We start from the raw sequence: 16,913 nt of genomic DNA on the forward strand, positions 1-16,913 counted from the left end.
ATTTCTTAATACGAAATATTTATCAAGTCTTTCGATTTTTAAAGTATAGATACAATAACCACATTTCAAATTAAATTAACCGACAAAATTCCAAATTACATAATGGTCTAAAATATAACAAAATTTCAAAATCAAACAATTAAATACACATAATAGCTAATATATAATTTTGAAAAAGAATGTAAATGCATCTATGGGTCGGATATGGGTCTAAAAAAGGTGGATCTAGATCCTTAAATAAAGGTCGGGTCGGAACTAAGCCCTTTTACATCCCTATATGGCTTTGTGAGCTACTATTTCAGTCTTCTGGGGTTACTGTGCTATTTCTATTGTGCTTTTGTGTTTCAAGTCACCTGAGTTGTTGGTCCTCCTTTGCTGTAGTCCCCTATCCTAGATGTGTCAACATTCATGATTAAGTAAAGCTCTTCTTGATGGCTGGGGTAGTGATCTTGTCTAAACCCATAATATTCTCTGAGCATTATGCACCTCTTGGTTTGGTTCAACATTTCTTTGGCTGATTACTAAGCTTACTGATGAGTATAATAAGATTTCTTTATATAGGGGTTAGAAGATGCTTACTGGTAATCATGATCATTAAAAAGTCACAACCTCTACCCCTTCACTTGCTCTTAAGTCTTAGTAGCTATGTCTTTTATCTCTTAATATTCTTTATAATAAATCTAAATAATACAAGCACTTTATCACAAATTTTCGTGAGAGACCATCTTTAATTAGGCCATTTTTAAAATATTATAAGTAGGCATTAAGAATGATATAAGTAGATATTTAGGATATTGAAAATAGGCATTAAGAACATGGTAAGTAAACATTAAGTATAATGTAAACAGTCATTAAGAATACAATAAGTATATTTAATGGGCTGATCTTGAAATACGTCTTTTAAAAAGACGGTCTCTCAAGAGACTAGCTGGCACTTTATTATTGCTAGCATTCTAAAAGTCATATTAACCAAAGGATACATAAAATCTCATTACTAACATATACTTTTCCTTTATTACGAATTTCTCTTAAATCTTAATACTTGCCTTTTGACACTCAAATTTTATTTCTTTACGTTGATGTATCTGTTGATGAGTTGGCATGTTATTAATAGACCAAGTAAAAGAAAATCATAACATTGCCTCACCTTAAAATCTTGGAATGAGCCATTAATTTTCAAAACTCGATATAAGACTAGATATTTTTTTCTACGCCAACAAAGCTAGTCTTTCTCAAAAATTCACTTGCAAGACTCTCCGTCACAGAAAATGATTGCTCAAGTGAAACTACCGATGCAATGATGCATGGTCTTACCACTCGCATTATATACAGCTATTACCACTTATGACTTGTACAGGTACTCTGACATACTTATATGCTTACAAGCATGATGTATTGATGTGTTTTAGTATGTACATATTACATAAAATTGTGGCTTGAGACAACTCTGTTTATGACCTAACGGGCCCAAAGTTGCTCGAAATCCTCTCTAGTCGAGACCATAGCAAGCTTCCGAAGGATAACAAGCTTGGTTTGTCATCCATTCCTCTTGTGTTACTATCGCTTTTGTTGGTCGGTTTATCATGCACCACAACTTTTCCGTCAATCTCTTTCTCTATTGCTGCCACCATATCTTTGCTTATCTTCCGCCCTGAAGCATCTGCAACATAAAATGTGCCCGTTGCCTTGTCATTTTCGGTGCCTACCTCAGCTCTAGTTACCGATAGCCCACACTCACGGAAAACCCTCGTTACATCTGAGAGTAGTCCTATTCTGTCCTTGGCAATGATTTCCAACTTCAAACCCTACACGAAATACAAACAATCGAACTTAAATGACTTCTTGGTTATCCTCGGACCATCGATTTAGTTCAGTTCTGAATCGGGGGTTGAGATGAAATTGCTAGTCATACCTGTGTGCCTCTTCTGTCTACAGCCGCGGTCAAGCATTTTCTTACTCTGTACCTCTCATTTTCAGAGTCCAATGTACATCCGTCTTTTCGTCGTACATAATACTCCTAAAACGAGCAAAGTAATGGATTTATACATAAGTTAAAATCATTTTGATGCCGATGAAACTTACTGCCTACTATACGGGAGTTACCTGAACTGCAATCGAGGAGTTGGAAGAGATGGCAGCATGAAATACCATATATTGCATGTCCGTGAGAGAACAGACAGTGTCGAACAGCAACTTAGGACGGTCTCTACACTTTATATTTACAACAGAATACCCCTTCTCTTTACAAGTATCTATGCTTACTTGAGTGCATCCACAGCTCATTCTGTTATTATTCAGTTTATCCCTCTTCAACTCCATTCCTTCACCAGCACCACTGCTACCCCCACATATACTGCACGGCTCGTAATCTTCATCAGTCAGCATGAGTTGATGAAGTCTTCGCTCAGTGTGAGTCTGAGCCGTAGCAGGTGTGGTCAATTTAACACACTGCTTCTCGCCGTTCTTGTGATGGGCTTCCACAACAGTCTGCAGCTGTTCTTGTATGTGACACAGCCGTTTTTGGTCTGTAATTGGTCTGCCCATCTCATGATCATCCACATAGATGATGCACGCACCCCTCCGGTTGTGGGTCCATGCCACCGCAGCGCTGACATGGCACCCTAGCTCAGTGAGCACTGCTGACACTTCGGATAGCAAGCCTGGCTGATCTGTCACAGTCATCTCCAGGGCCACGTGCTCCATTGCAACATGTCGAGGTCTCACTTCTCGACCTGGGCATACTTGCACTTCCTTTGAACTTCTCTTGGTGCATATTGCCTTCAAAATTTACCAACTTTTTCATGTTAAGGTTATAAAAAATATCCAGTGCAACAATTTTAAGTACATACATGCACTACGTAATACATTTACGACCGTTTGGTTATTGGTACTAATTGGTGATAATGGGAACGATTTGTATTGAAAATATTCATGATATGTATAATATCATTCCTATGGTAGTAAAAGTTTAATCATTAAAAACTTTTTTTTCACAATATTTCATTATCATCTAATATCACATTTTCAATGGTCATGCGTTAAAATGAATTTTGTGAACAAAATGAGATTGTTGAAGGAGAATAAGCATGTCTGTTAAATTGGTCAAGAGATATTCGTGCTAAAATTACACTAACTTTCCATTATCATTCCCACTATTTAATACCGATTACCAAACAGGCCGTTAATGCTTTCAAACCACACCAATAATTAATTATCCCAATGTCGTCAACTCATCAAGTCACTCTTATAAAATCTCATCTAGGAAGAATTTGAAGGGTCCTCTTGATCATCTGTGCAACCTTATATAGTTAAGATTACAAAGACGACCATATCTTCGCCTACAGGCTACAACTTCAGATAAATAAGAAGTGTACATGACTTATAAGTCATTTTACTACAGTCAATATAATCCGAAGCCAAAGAACTATAAATCTGTGGCGTCTAGATGATATTTCCGTTATATGGGAGATCATTCATTAAGAGAACATTAATACAATTTGAGAAAGAATAGTGTAAACTAAAGAAAGAAAGGACCTTTTGAATGTATTGAATAAGAGCTTCATCAGTGATCTTGTTACCAACTTGGTCAGTCACGTGGAAGACTGAAAATCATGCAATGAAGACGAACCCACATGGATTAGATAAAGATGATGTTGTATTTTAAATCATAAAAATTGTAAGGTAGCAAAGTTGATACTATTTGAACTGTGTTAGTGTTTGGTTTGTTCTGGTTATAAAGCAGAAAAGATAATGAAAATGACACGAAATATGATACTAACCGTCCATGAACCATCCACCATCAGAACAAATGTATGATTTTAAGATCAAAAGGTCTAAATCTGTCAAGATTTGCACGACTTCTAACAGAATCCCATGCTTGTTTGCACTATCAACCTGTGTTTCACATAATAATTCCATTTTTATTAACCAAACAGAGACTTAAATTAATTTCATAAGTTTGGTTATTGGTAGCCATTCAAAAGTTACCCACATGGAACAATGCTAAGATACCCCATCTCAAAAGGACACCTACTTTTTTCATTTTGCTTTTTGCATCTAACATAACAAACAATAAATGTGTATTCACTAGCTTTAAACATCTAAAGTAGGGTACATAAGAGTCATAAATCCCTACTTTCTTTTAAAAAAATTATTCACTTTATAAAATAAAATAAGGTGTTCATGAATTGGTTTTTGGCCAATTCAGTTGAGTAATTAGTTGGCTTGCTTAACAAGTTGGAAACACTGATTGTTTTAATTAAAAGTTAAGTATAAATTGAAATATTTACTAAAAGTAGTTATTGGCGATATTTATAAGTGAAAAGGTGAACCAATAAATCAGAAGTTAATAAAAGTCCTAAAAATGTTTACTTTTTATTAGAGGTGTTCAAAACAGACCCGACGATCCGATATTTACCCGACCTTATAATTGAACACAACTTGACGAGACTTCAAAAAAATTTTAAAATTTATATAAAATTCCATGTGAATACAACGCCCGATATTGAATCGACACAAAACATCTAACCAAAATCGACACGATAATCCGAATGAACACCTCTACTTTTTACATGTATTTAAAACAAAAGAAAATTCTACTTAGTTTTATTAATGGAGACAGATACTAAAACGATCTTGATTGAGATATATACTTTAATAAAAAGATGATATAAAGATCAGACTGATCTAAATTGGTGTACTCCTATATTGTAAGGATACACACTATAAGCTTGATGTTTAGATCCTTTAATAGTTAAGGAGTTGTTTTTTAGCAATCAACAAAACATTTATAAAAACAGAAATTACTTTTTAAGGTTCTGTCCGTACAATGTGGAAAGGTTGGTAATATGAACATGGTTCTCACTCAATAATGGGGAATCCTTGTACAGAAAGCTACAGTATCCATTTTTATTATAAATGATTGTGATAATATTTCTTAACAGCTTCCTCAGGTCGTGGATTCCACTATACTTTCTATGAAAGTACTCAAAGTTTCCAACTATATTACTCATTTTCTTCCAAAATAGTATATTCATTTTATTTTTTACTTATTTCTATCTAATTGCACGCATTCCTCTTGTCCTTTCCCTTGTAAATTATGGGTATAATCTGTTCGCTATCTCTCCCCTCGAACCCCAACTTCATGGGGATACTGGGCTGATGACCATGATTTATGCTATCTCTCCCCTCGAACCCCAACTTCGTGGGGGATACTGGGCTGATGACCATGATTTATTTCTATCTAATACATAGAGTATAGTATATCAAGATAGTGGATATGTTGTAGAAAAACATCAATATTATCATTGATTATAATGAGATTAGGGGACATTAAAAATGATGAATTAGTTTATTTGTGATGTTTGAGAAGTATGATTAGTTATCAATAAATTGTATGAATAAAATAGTTTTTAAAAAATAACTTACAAAACAACTTGTAAATTGGTGATCAAAATTTTGAAAATTGGACTTTAAAATCAAGTGCAACTTGGCTTATTGTTTTTAAAGGGAGTAGAAATCTCCACTAAGCATTTTGGTTGGAATGAGTTGTTTTTGTTTGTTGCAAACCAATACATATAAAAAAATATCATCATTATCTATGATTATTATAATATTATTCAATGAAGAAAAATTGTACAAGTTGTTTATTGTTTAATAATTATATAAAAACAAACCAAAGAGTCAAATTTGCTACCTAGAAATTGACCAAATTTGATTTCAAATCTAAAATACCAAAACTATGTAAAACCAACTGAAGAGGAGTGTTCGTTAAACTCCTGTGTGCTACAATAAATAATGGAAGACTCCATCCACAAGTTGAGTTAACATGTAGCTTCCTACCCTCATTTATGCCTACCCAAAATATAATTAATTTCTTAAAATTGTAAAAAAGTAAACATTCAATTTATTATTTGTAGACTTCTCTTTTACATAGTTAATCCCTTTGTTCCAAATAATTAGTAATAAATCATTTTGTAATTCATTTATTGAATTTGCTCAATCTTTATTTTTTGTCTATAAATTACACTTCTTTAATTTGCATCTACTTATTTAATTTATCTTTTTATCTCATTTATAATTTTAAATAAAATAATTATTGATAACTTTAACTCAGTTTTTCCATTTTTATCCATCATAGGGTATATAATATATCCTGGTAACACAAACAAAAGCTTAACTCAACAATTATGAGCTTAAGTTTTTGACTGATATGTTTTTTAATATAATATTAGAGCCAAGGGGTCACGGATTCAAATCTAAATCACCCATTATTTAAAATAAAATATCTAACGCTAGGTATACAAGGTTTTGTGTTACATCCACACTTCTATCCACAATTCTAGACCAAATGACTCTCGTGTGAAAAATATGTTAAAATATATATCATATTATAAGGCTTCAAACATCGGCTTAAACTTTTGATTAATTGTTATTTGACAACCAATTTGTACTCAAGATTATTTCTTTGAGAGGTAGGGAGTATTAAAATAGCATTCAATAATTCAAGTACGGTATCTCATTTCGTTTGTTACAACCTCTATTTATAGACAGAATATAGAATCCACAAACCAATGAAAGCTTAATCAAATCTAAATTAGATTAAATAAATGATTTAAAACTTTAAATAAATCAAAAAAAAAAAAACTTAAAATTTGTAAAATTTCTAACCTTGATAAGTGTGCAATCTTTACAAGTATCGTTGTCAATGCAAACCCTACATCATCAACCAAATAAAATGAAAATCCAAAAAATGAAAACCCAAAAAAAGCTGAAAACTTTGAACAAGAATAAATTAAATTACAAATCACAAATTAAGATAAAGGAAAAACCTTGGAGGATTAATATGTTCGATTAAAGATTCAAACTCGGGATTGAAGTAAGGTCTGTAATAGCAGAATCCTTCCATTTGTAAATTGTAATTTTGTTTTAAAAACAGAGAAAAATCTGTTCACTCACAGATTTATTGATTGAAAAACAACCCAGGAAGTAATTTTTAGTTGGTTGAATGAAAATCATAATGGGTGTGAATTTAAGGATTCATAATTCAGAATTTATGGCAAGAAATTAAAAAAATATATAAAAAAAGATGATTTTTTTTGGGTGTTGTTTGGAAAGGGGAAAACTGAGAAGCAATAATAAGTGTTGTTGTTAGAAAAGTTATGGATATGAAAGTGTCTGTTATCTTGGAAGATGAGAAGATGAGAAAAAGAAGGAGGAAGGATGAAATTAACTTGTATATAAATGGGTTTAGAAGGAGGAGATTAGGAAATCCGAAAAAGAAGGTGAGTCCGGTCAACCTTGAAAATAACACTTCTAACCAAATTCCATTTTTCTTTAAATATTTAGCTTGATTTTCATGGGATATTTTTCTTATCTAAGTGTTTAGCACAAACTTGAAGGGTGATGCTATTTTTCGCCACCCCTTTACATTTTATCGCCACCCCTGTAAAATTACATTTTTGCCTCTGTATTTAAAAAAATTACAAAATTGCCACTATACTTAAAAATTAATTAATAAATGTAAATCACGCTTAATAACACTAATAAGAATTTAATGCGTAAGATTTGTCTATATATATGGAATTCTGAGATGCGTATGAAGTACGAATTCAAACACGGTACTATCTCTCTAAAAACTGGTATTATCTCTCTAAAAAGTGATAAAGAAGTGGTAACCCGTAATTGGTTAAATATGGCTAACGAAAGCGACTATGAGTCGGATACGGTACGTAAAGTTGTCGTTGGAAAATTAAAAAAAAAAAAAAAGGCGCACAAATCTGGGCGGCTGAACCATGGTTCAGGCGCACAGATCTGGGCGCCTGAACCATGGTTCAGGCGCACAGATCTGTGTGCCTGTGAATTTTTTTTTTCCGTATTAATTTTTTTTAATTATTATTATTATTATTGTTAGTACTATTTTTTATTTTCCGTATTAATTTTTTTTTATTTTTCGTATAAATTTTTATTGTTGATAAATTTAAATTTTTAAGATTTTTTTATTTACGTAATGTTTTTAATTTGTTGTTGTTGTTGTCATTATTATTATTATTATTATTATTATTATTATTATTATTATTATTATTATTGTAGTCATTAATGTATTTAATTTATATTATTTATATTTCAAATTTGCAGGAGTTTGAAAACTTTGGAGACAAAGTAGACTACTCCGGTAGCTTTGTTACGGATAGGGAATTTATCTCCTTAGATGAGTTACATAGTTGGGCCGATGCGATAGCAATAACAATCGGTTTTCAATTTACACGTGCTTCTTATAAAAAGAAAGAAGGACGTTCTAGAGTTAGTGTTTATTTAAGATGTCACCGCTATGGTAATATTAGGGGTGATGTACATAATCTAGATAATACTGCCCGACCTGGTTCTAAAAGTAGAAGTTGCGGGTGTAAATTTATGATTGTAGGAAGTAGTAGTAAACCACCAGAAAGACCTTGGACGGTAAGGGTGTGTCCTGGTGAAAAGGGAAAACATAACCACCCGTTCTTGATGTACAGAGATGGTCATGTAAGGGCAAATAGGATTAATGTAGACATTCGGGAGCACATACGACAGCTTAGTGCAACCGGAATGCAACCGGCCTTTATTATGAATTCTATTAGAGATAATTTTCCTGGTTTTTATGCTAGTATGAATCAGATATATAATATTAGACAATCAATAAGGAGAGAAGAGATGGAGGGTAGGACTCCCCTTCAACACTGTCTTCATATGGCCACAGAACTTAATTATGTGGTCTGGACAGACTTGGATAACGAAGGGCAATTGAGCAGACTATTAATTGCAAATCCTACCTCTATCCAAATGATACGTACGTGGCCGTATGTTGTGCTGATAGATACAACGTACAAAACGAACAAACAAAAGTGGCCACTATGTGAAGTGATCGGAATGACGCCAACCAATCACAATTTCTTGGTTGCGTTTTGTTTGATGCGAGATGAGGCGGCTGTGTCGTATTCGTGGGTGCTGCAGGGTTTGAGAGATATTTTCGGCACTGCTCAGACTCCTAGCGTCATTGTAACCGATCGAGACGAAGGTTTATCTGCAGCTATTCGTGACGTCTTCCCAGGTAAAAAGGCTTTGCTGATTCATTATTGTGGTTATATCTAATGATAATGTCTTAATTACGTTCAATGTTTTGTTTGATGTAGATGTGCGGCATTTGTTATGCATCTGGCATATTGGCAACGACGTTGAGAACATGGTGGACAAGTTGTGTGGCGGCAAGAAAAATCAACAAGGGCAGGTATTCAGGAAAAGTAGATGGAACCCCTTGGTTGAAAGTTCTACGATCGAGGAATATGAAGATAAATGGCAAGTGATCGTCAGTACGTGGTCGGTTAGGAACAAAAAGGTCGTTCGGTATTTGACTGGAACATGGATTCCACTGAGAGAGAAATTTGTCCGTGCGTGGACGAATGATTGTTTACACTTGGGTAACCGGACTACCAGCAGAGTTGAAAGCCAACACTCGTCTTTTAAGTATTACCTTGGTAGCGGTAATAGCTCATTCGATACCCTTTTCAAAAGGGCGCACGCACAGATTACAAATTAGCAAGCTACAATCCGACAAGCGCTACAGGATTCCATGTCTTCTGTACCAAGATCGATGCGACAGCATTACTTTAGACCTCTATATCGCCACGTATCTCTCTATGCCTTGGAGCAGCTCCAGCTTGAGTATAACCGCATGTTAGAACTCGGTGATTTTGTGTTTAACAAATGTGGTTGTGTACTTCAACAAACCCATGGATTGCCGTGTGCATGTTATTTACATATGTCCATCGGATCACATGGTGCTTTGTATTTGGATGACATTCATGAATTCTGGAGTACTTTGAGGTACACAGAGGTAGGAGACGAAACCGATGAAGGAGTACGATACCCGAACGCCAATGACAAAGAGTACTTTCAATCTCTGGTCGATGAAGTCCTCAAATCTAATCCCGCTGTTGTTCGCCGAATGTCTCAGTTACTTGAATATGAACTACACCCAGATGGCGCGGAAATACCTGAGCCTTACGCTAGTCCACCGAGAAAGGGAAGACCAAGCACAAGTAAAAACATGAGAAGGAGAAAAAGTTCATTTAAATATAGCAGATCATCTTCTCGCGGTCGAGGGTCTAGATCTTCTTCCCGCGGGAGATCTAGTGGCAGATCTAGTGGTCGAGAGACGCAATCCTCAGTAGGAATTAAGTTCAGTTTCAACTTATCCGGTACTTGACTATATTTTTCGTTTTTTGCATTAATTCGTCTCAGTTTACGCATATTAACTTTATTTACATTTATTGTAGATGATCCTGGAGGTCGAGATTTTTCACACTTTCCATGGCCTAATAACATCCCATTTATCCTTCCTCCTTACTTGTTCGACTGGATTGATGTGTTAGGTGATGGTAACCGTGGATTTAGAGCAATTGTCGTCACAGAGCTGGGAGGCGAGGAAGCATGGCCTCTTTTAAGGCGTGCTATGAGTATGGAAATGCAAATGAATAGAGCGCAATACCTAACTTTGTATCTATCCCAGGAGTCACTAGACGATTCTATATTCAGAATAGGTTCACACGCAAACGGACCTGCTCCTTTCATGCACTGGATGGATGCACCGATGGCTTTGTACTCTGCAGCAACATTTCTAAACATTGCCATTGCTTATTATGGTTCTGCTGACTATAATCCGCAATACAACTGTTTGATTCTCCCGTTAAGGAAAGCATCGGGCGTGAATAGTGTAAATAAAGTAATACATATATGTTGGGTTAATAGAAATCATTTTGTTCAACTTTTAATGAACGACGATTCGTCCCCTCTACCGCCGATCCATCCAAGTTGGAAACAAGCAGCTGACAATTTCACCAAACATCTTGACACACATTTCAGTACGAGGATTATGCTCTGGAATAATCTACGCGGGCCACGTTCACAACCAACTAACACCACCGCTGACGATGCTGTAAATTTAGATACTCCATAGAATTTATACACGACATTCATTATAAATTGTATATAATCCATAATTATACTATTGTGTATACGAATGACATTCATTGACGAAAAGAAATGCAATAATTAATGTAAAATAGTTTCAGTACAGACTATGTAGGATCATGCCCTTTAAAAATTTGTCATTCTTCAAATAAATCTCTACAATCATTAAGGTATATTTCTAACGCATGTCGTTGACGGGGGTTCAAATCCGCAACCTTAGCAGGTAGTCTTGCCAGTGGAGCGAATCGACTGGGCCATTCATTCAGGAACTGAAAACACAAAAGGATAATGTCCGTTATTAATTCATTAAAAAAAAAATCTGAAAAAAAAACTGATAATAAAACTCACGTATTCAGATCTGCTCTGAGAAGGACCAGGACCGGAAGTAGGCCCTTCGTCCGGGGCTATGTACGGGTGTGAGCACACTTTGAACCAATCAACGTAATTAGGTTCAGCCTCAAAAGGAACAGAAGCCCGACGAAGTCCCTGCTCAACAAGGCGGGCACTATAGGGGAACCTACTCCATGCCTCCAAATATACAGCAGAAGAAGGAAAGGTCACGTAGTAGGTACCGTGTGCCGGTCGGACAGCCTTGGCTGGTCTAATAGGAGCGGAAGGAATAGCCTGCACGAACCCAATCTGTCGCAATGTCCGCTCCGGCAAATACACCTCCACAACATCAAAGCACGTGATACCCCCGATTACGGTGGTGCGTGGGTGATCATTCAGCAACGCACCAGCAGCAGAATTGTAGGGAGTCCATACAACCTGCATACAAGCGAAGTTCACAAAAAAAATACTATAAATTGAAAACAACATGCATGACAAAATGTAATGTACAGTACCTGAGTCTCCGTCATTGAATCAAGAACCTTGCGGTAGTCCCTCAACCTGTCCAGCTCACGACATGGTTTTTTCGATGTCCACATCTCCGCCCTAGTCATGTTTGGCACATCTTCTCGGCGAGCATGAGGGCGGAAAGGGGGAAAGTACTCATAGATCCATGTCTGGAGCAATGTGAGGCATCCAGCAATGGTCTTACAACCAGCCCTAGATGCCATTCCGAGCTGCCTGTACAAGAACGCCAAGGTCACCGCACCCCAGGCCACGTCCTGCTGATCGTCGTTCACGGCAAGTATCGGGTGAGGTCGCATGCCAATTCTAGACTTATCCGCCAACAAGGTAGAGCCGATGACAGCCATGTAGTACGCTGTCTTCTAGGTATCCATGGCCTGCGACCTATGACACAGCCGCATCAATTCAGCAACGGTTATGCATCCGCCGGTGAATGAACCTTTACGCCGAAGCTCAAACAGAGGCTCCCCGAACAGATTGGTGATACCAACCTCCCACTCCGCCTCCGAAGGCTCATCCGGCAGAGAACCTTCAATAGAAATACCCAATATGCGTTGCACGTCGTGCAACATAATCGTCATCTCTCCCCAGGGCATGTGGAAGGTGTTCGTATCCGGCTGCCACCTCTCGACGAACGCAGATATCAAAGCACAATCGATGTGCTGGTGCATAATGACCGGTAGTCGGCCGAGGGAAGTGGCAGGTAGAACATCGTTTAGCGCATCGGACATATCCTTCAGTCCGATGATGGACTCCACCGGTCTCTTCCTAATACGGCATTCTAGAATCGGAGGCGTACGCTTGGAGCCGTCATAAATAAGTTTAGCTATGTGCCCGCCATAGCTAGGGATCAGTCGCGTATCGGTCGGCCCACCGGGCTGGGGTGATGTCACTAACCAGTCCGTGTTAGTGGACTGTGAGGGCTGATTATCGACAAAACTACGTCCTGCGCGCTCAGATGCGGCAGAAAAACTCGGGCCGCCCCGCGCAAATCTGCCGTCGGGGCCGCGAACAACAACCCAGTCCACTTGGCGACACTCAGTACCTTGAACTGAACATCATCAGCATCATTATCATCATCACTATAAACCCCCCAACTACTCTGGAGGCTGTCAGCCTGGTCATCAATAGGAGTACGCACTTGGTTCAGCGTACTCGACCTTTGGGCCTCACTGTGTCTGACAGTCTCTTCATGCCTAGCCCTCCTAGCAGAACCCGTCACCCCCCTCTCATGCGGGTCCCCTCTAAGTAAAGTAGGCCTTGAACTATTACCTCTCAACAATTGCCTAAAAAAACCTTTTCCTTTTCCTTGATTACCAGTCATTTTCTACAATTTTTACAGTTTTATTCAAAGATAAATAATAATTTAACAACAAAAAAATTAACATACAAATTTACACTAATAATTTATAAAACAACACATGAACATATTTATAATAATAAAAAAAATAACAATCACATTAATAATAACATAATTAATTATAATAACATTAACATATATTTAATAAAAAAAAATACAATCACAATAATAATAAAAATAAAATTAATAATAATAACATTAACATAATAATAACATACTTCAAAATTAAAATTAATTATTCCTAAATATAACGAAAAAAAAAAATTAAAAAGAGAGGGGCCCAGATCTGGGCGGCTGGACCGCGGTTCAGCCGCCTAATTTTAGGCGGCTGAACCGGGGTCCAGCCGCCCAGATCTGGGCGCCTCCCTTTCATTTTTTTTTTTGCATTCAAAACAATATATAAAATTTACTAAAAAATATAAAAATTACACATTACAACATACAAATTTACAATAATAATTCAAAATTTATATTAATTAATCCTAAATACACGGAAAAAAAAAATTCAAAACGAGGCGCCCAGATCTGGGCGCCTGTACCCCGGTTCAGGCGCCTAATTTTGGGCGCCTGAACCGGGGTCCAGCCGCCCAGATCTGGGCGCCTCGTTTTAAAATTTTTTTTTTTCTTTTGCAACTAATTAAATTAAAAATAACTTACCTCGATTAATAATTTGGGGATTGTACTTAATTTTTGCTTCGAGATTTAGCTTTAGTGAGTTGTATTTAGTTGTAGTGAGAATAATTTTAGGTGGAGTGTGGTATATATAGGAATTTTACCCTTAATGGCAATGTTGTTAATTTTTTATAAAGTAAGGGTAAAATGGTAATTTACTCAGGGGGGTGGCGATAAAATGAAAAGGGTGGCGGAATATAAGGATTGGGAACTTGAAAATGTGATAAATGATTGAGATTTGACAACTTTTTAATTAATCTGGAATTAACTTGACCAAAGCATGGTAATGGGAAAAGTTGATCGGTTTGATTTTCGTTTTTTATATTCTATTTTAAATTCTTAAATGAGACGATTTTATAGTGAGATGCTCATTATTGGGTTGGCTATGTAGTGTGTTAAAGGTAATTTTTACAGATTTGGAATCAGACCTGTTTTGTTGTATAAGACAAAATATTAATGGGTAAAGAAGACTTTTGAACATAAGATGAAAGTTACAAAAAAGAATATGCTAAGGGGATGTATAGTCACACAATAATGGATAGAATCAAGAACCAAGAGTTTAGAGAAAAACTAGGGGTTACCCCTATATCTGCAAAGATGTGTGAAAATAGATTAAGATGATTTGGGCATGTCTAGAGAAAGAATTTTGACGTCCCCATGAGGAGGATCGAAAGCATCCTAGTGGAAGGTAAGAGAAGTCGAGGAAGACCTAGGAGAACATGGGAGGAACAAATAAAAAATGACCTGCATGACTTATACCTCTCTAAAGACCTAACTAGAGATAGAGGTACTTGGAGGTGCCTTATTCATGTCTTAGACTACTAATACTCTCTCGCTTACATGTTGGTGTTTATGTCTTTGGCCTTTGACTAATCATCCTTTTACTCAGATTTATACCTAGTTTTTTTATTTATATGTTTTATTAATATTTTTATTTTATGATTATGGGCCAAGCTTGTATGGTAAGATGCGGGCTTGCGGTGTCAACTTTACTCAATCTTTTTCTTGCAAAACCTTTCTTTCTAAGATTTTTCTAGAACCGAGAGACTCTTTGGCCGCATCCTCCTTTCTTGGATGGGTTGTCGCCTTTCTTCCCTCTCTAGACTCTAATCATAATTTTCTTTGAATGAGAACACTAGGTATGATGATAATAATGATGAATTAGCTAGAAAAATGGAATAACTATATGAAATATCATATAATAGTTTCATACAAGAGGAACTTTTTGTGTCACCCTTTCTCCCAATCTAAAAATAGAGAATGGGAGATTTACTTTTGAATGATTTTATTTATAAAAGGTTAAGGCTTAGCTGTGAAAAAAAAATTTAGAAGTAAAATTCTAATTACTTAAATTAGAGAAGTTTATGTTTAATAATGCACTTTTTTTTTTGGTCAATTGTTGAAAGTACTTATGTTTCTTGTAGTAGAATAATCCAATCTTGTATTGTAATACCTTAAATGTAGCTTGAAAAAGGACTGTTAGACTACTTATATCAATAAGGTACCTTTTTTTCATGGGAGCCAATTTGCTAAAAACTCCACAGTTAAGCGTGCTTACTGGGGAGTAGCCTTAGGATGGGTGACCTCAAGATTTCCTGAGCGCGCTCGAGTGAGGCTAAAGTGCGCTGGAAAGACTTGTGTTGGTCTGTGGGGCCAGTCTACAGTCTACAGTCTTCATGAGTAGTCACCAGCGGTCCGATGGTCGGAATGTTACAAATGGCATTAGAGCAATCTTGCGACCGTGACTGATTGTGTGTTCAGTGCACCTAGCAGGGGAAAAAGATCCTGAAACTACGGTCCAACAAGAAGGTTTTATTTCTAAGTGGGGGTGAGTGTGATACCCCTAATTTAGCTTGAAAAAAGATTTTTAGAGTACTCATATTAACAAGGTGCATTTTCTTTTCATGGGAGCTCATTTACTAAGAACTCCACAATTAAGCGTGCTTGGTGGGGAGTAGTCTTAGGATGGGTGACCTTTTGGGAAATTTTCATGGGTGCACACGAGTGAGGCCAAAGTGCGCGGGAAAGACTTGTGTTGGTCCGTGGGGCCAGTCTACAGTCTTCATGAGTAGTCACCAGCAGTCTGATGCGTCGGGGTGCTACATGTATAATCATACAATACTCTTAAAGAATTGGTAAAATCCACGTGAAGTTTTGCCTAATGCAGCATTTTTACAAGTTAAAATATGAATATATGATATTCAAAAGATTTTATTACATTAATTATGATTTAAAGTATTAAAGGTAAGTTTTCAAAAAGATTTTTTTAGATCAAATCATATAATCATTCAATCATACAACACGATAAAAGAATTGAAAACCATACAATACCATAAAAGAACTAAAAAATTCTAAATCGCGATTGAACATTTTCACAGGTTTAAATGTGATTGTTTGATATTAAAAATATTTATTACATTATTATGATTTCATAAAAACTTAATCACAAATTAAGGGTGATGAATGAATAGTATAATAATTCTAATGTTACTTAGAAACGATGAAGTATTTTATATAACTAGCAATACATATCTTTTATAATATAAACTATTTCATCTAATTTAAAGAATATCAACATTATACATATTATTAATCTAGTTGGAAAATGACAAATGACATGTTCTAAGAGCTATGTCATGTGTTTTTATTTTATTGAGAATGAGTGAATTATTGGATTATGTGGACCATAAGTTTGTAAACATGTCAATTTCAACACAATTTTTTTACAAAATCTTTTATTTCACAGAATAGCTACTTTGGGGCAGATATATATAATTAATAATTATTTATTCAATCAACCATAATTATGTTGCTATAAAAACTTATCTAAATTTTTATATAATTTATTAATATTATAATTTTAGAATTATAATATGCAATTGCATCTTTCTTTAGATTTATATTTATAGGTATTTTCATACTAACAAACTTCATGCATTGCATGAGTTTGTACACTAGTAAATTCAGTAATGAAAGGATTTGATTTTGTGATTATTAATTTATTATGAATAATGTATCA

The 16,913-nt window shown here is 35.7% G+C and overlaps 1 protein-coding gene across 1 annotated transcript; it reads right to left on the bottom strand.

The window, feature by feature from the left end:
- Nucleotides 1-1,173: 1,173 nt before the first annotated feature.
- On the bottom strand, nucleotides 1,174-7,332 carry LOC130808143 (ACT domain-containing protein ACR1). Its single transcript, XM_057673604.1, has 7 exons — nucleotides 6,831-7,332; nucleotides 6,670-6,715; nucleotides 3,780-3,894; nucleotides 3,535-3,602; nucleotides 2,104-2,778; nucleotides 1,913-2,017; nucleotides 1,174-1,805 (listed from the first exon to the last, which is right to left on the bottom strand). Exons 1-7 carry the CDS (start codon nucleotides 6,905-6,907, stop codon nucleotides 1,452-1,454), a joined length of 1,440 nt encoding a protein of 479 aa, XP_057529587.1. The 5' UTR covers nucleotides 6,908-7,332; the 3' UTR covers nucleotides 1,174-1,451.
- Nucleotides 7,333-16,913: the final 9,581 nt, after the last annotated feature.

Source organism: Amaranthus tricolor, chromosome 3 (assembly GCF_026212465.1).
Source record: "Amaranthus tricolor cultivar Red isolate AtriRed21 chromosome 3, ASM2621246v1, whole genome shotgun sequence".
Classification (NCBI taxonomy): Eukaryota; Viridiplantae; Streptophyta; class Magnoliopsida; order Caryophyllales; family Amaranthaceae; genus Amaranthus; species Amaranthus tricolor.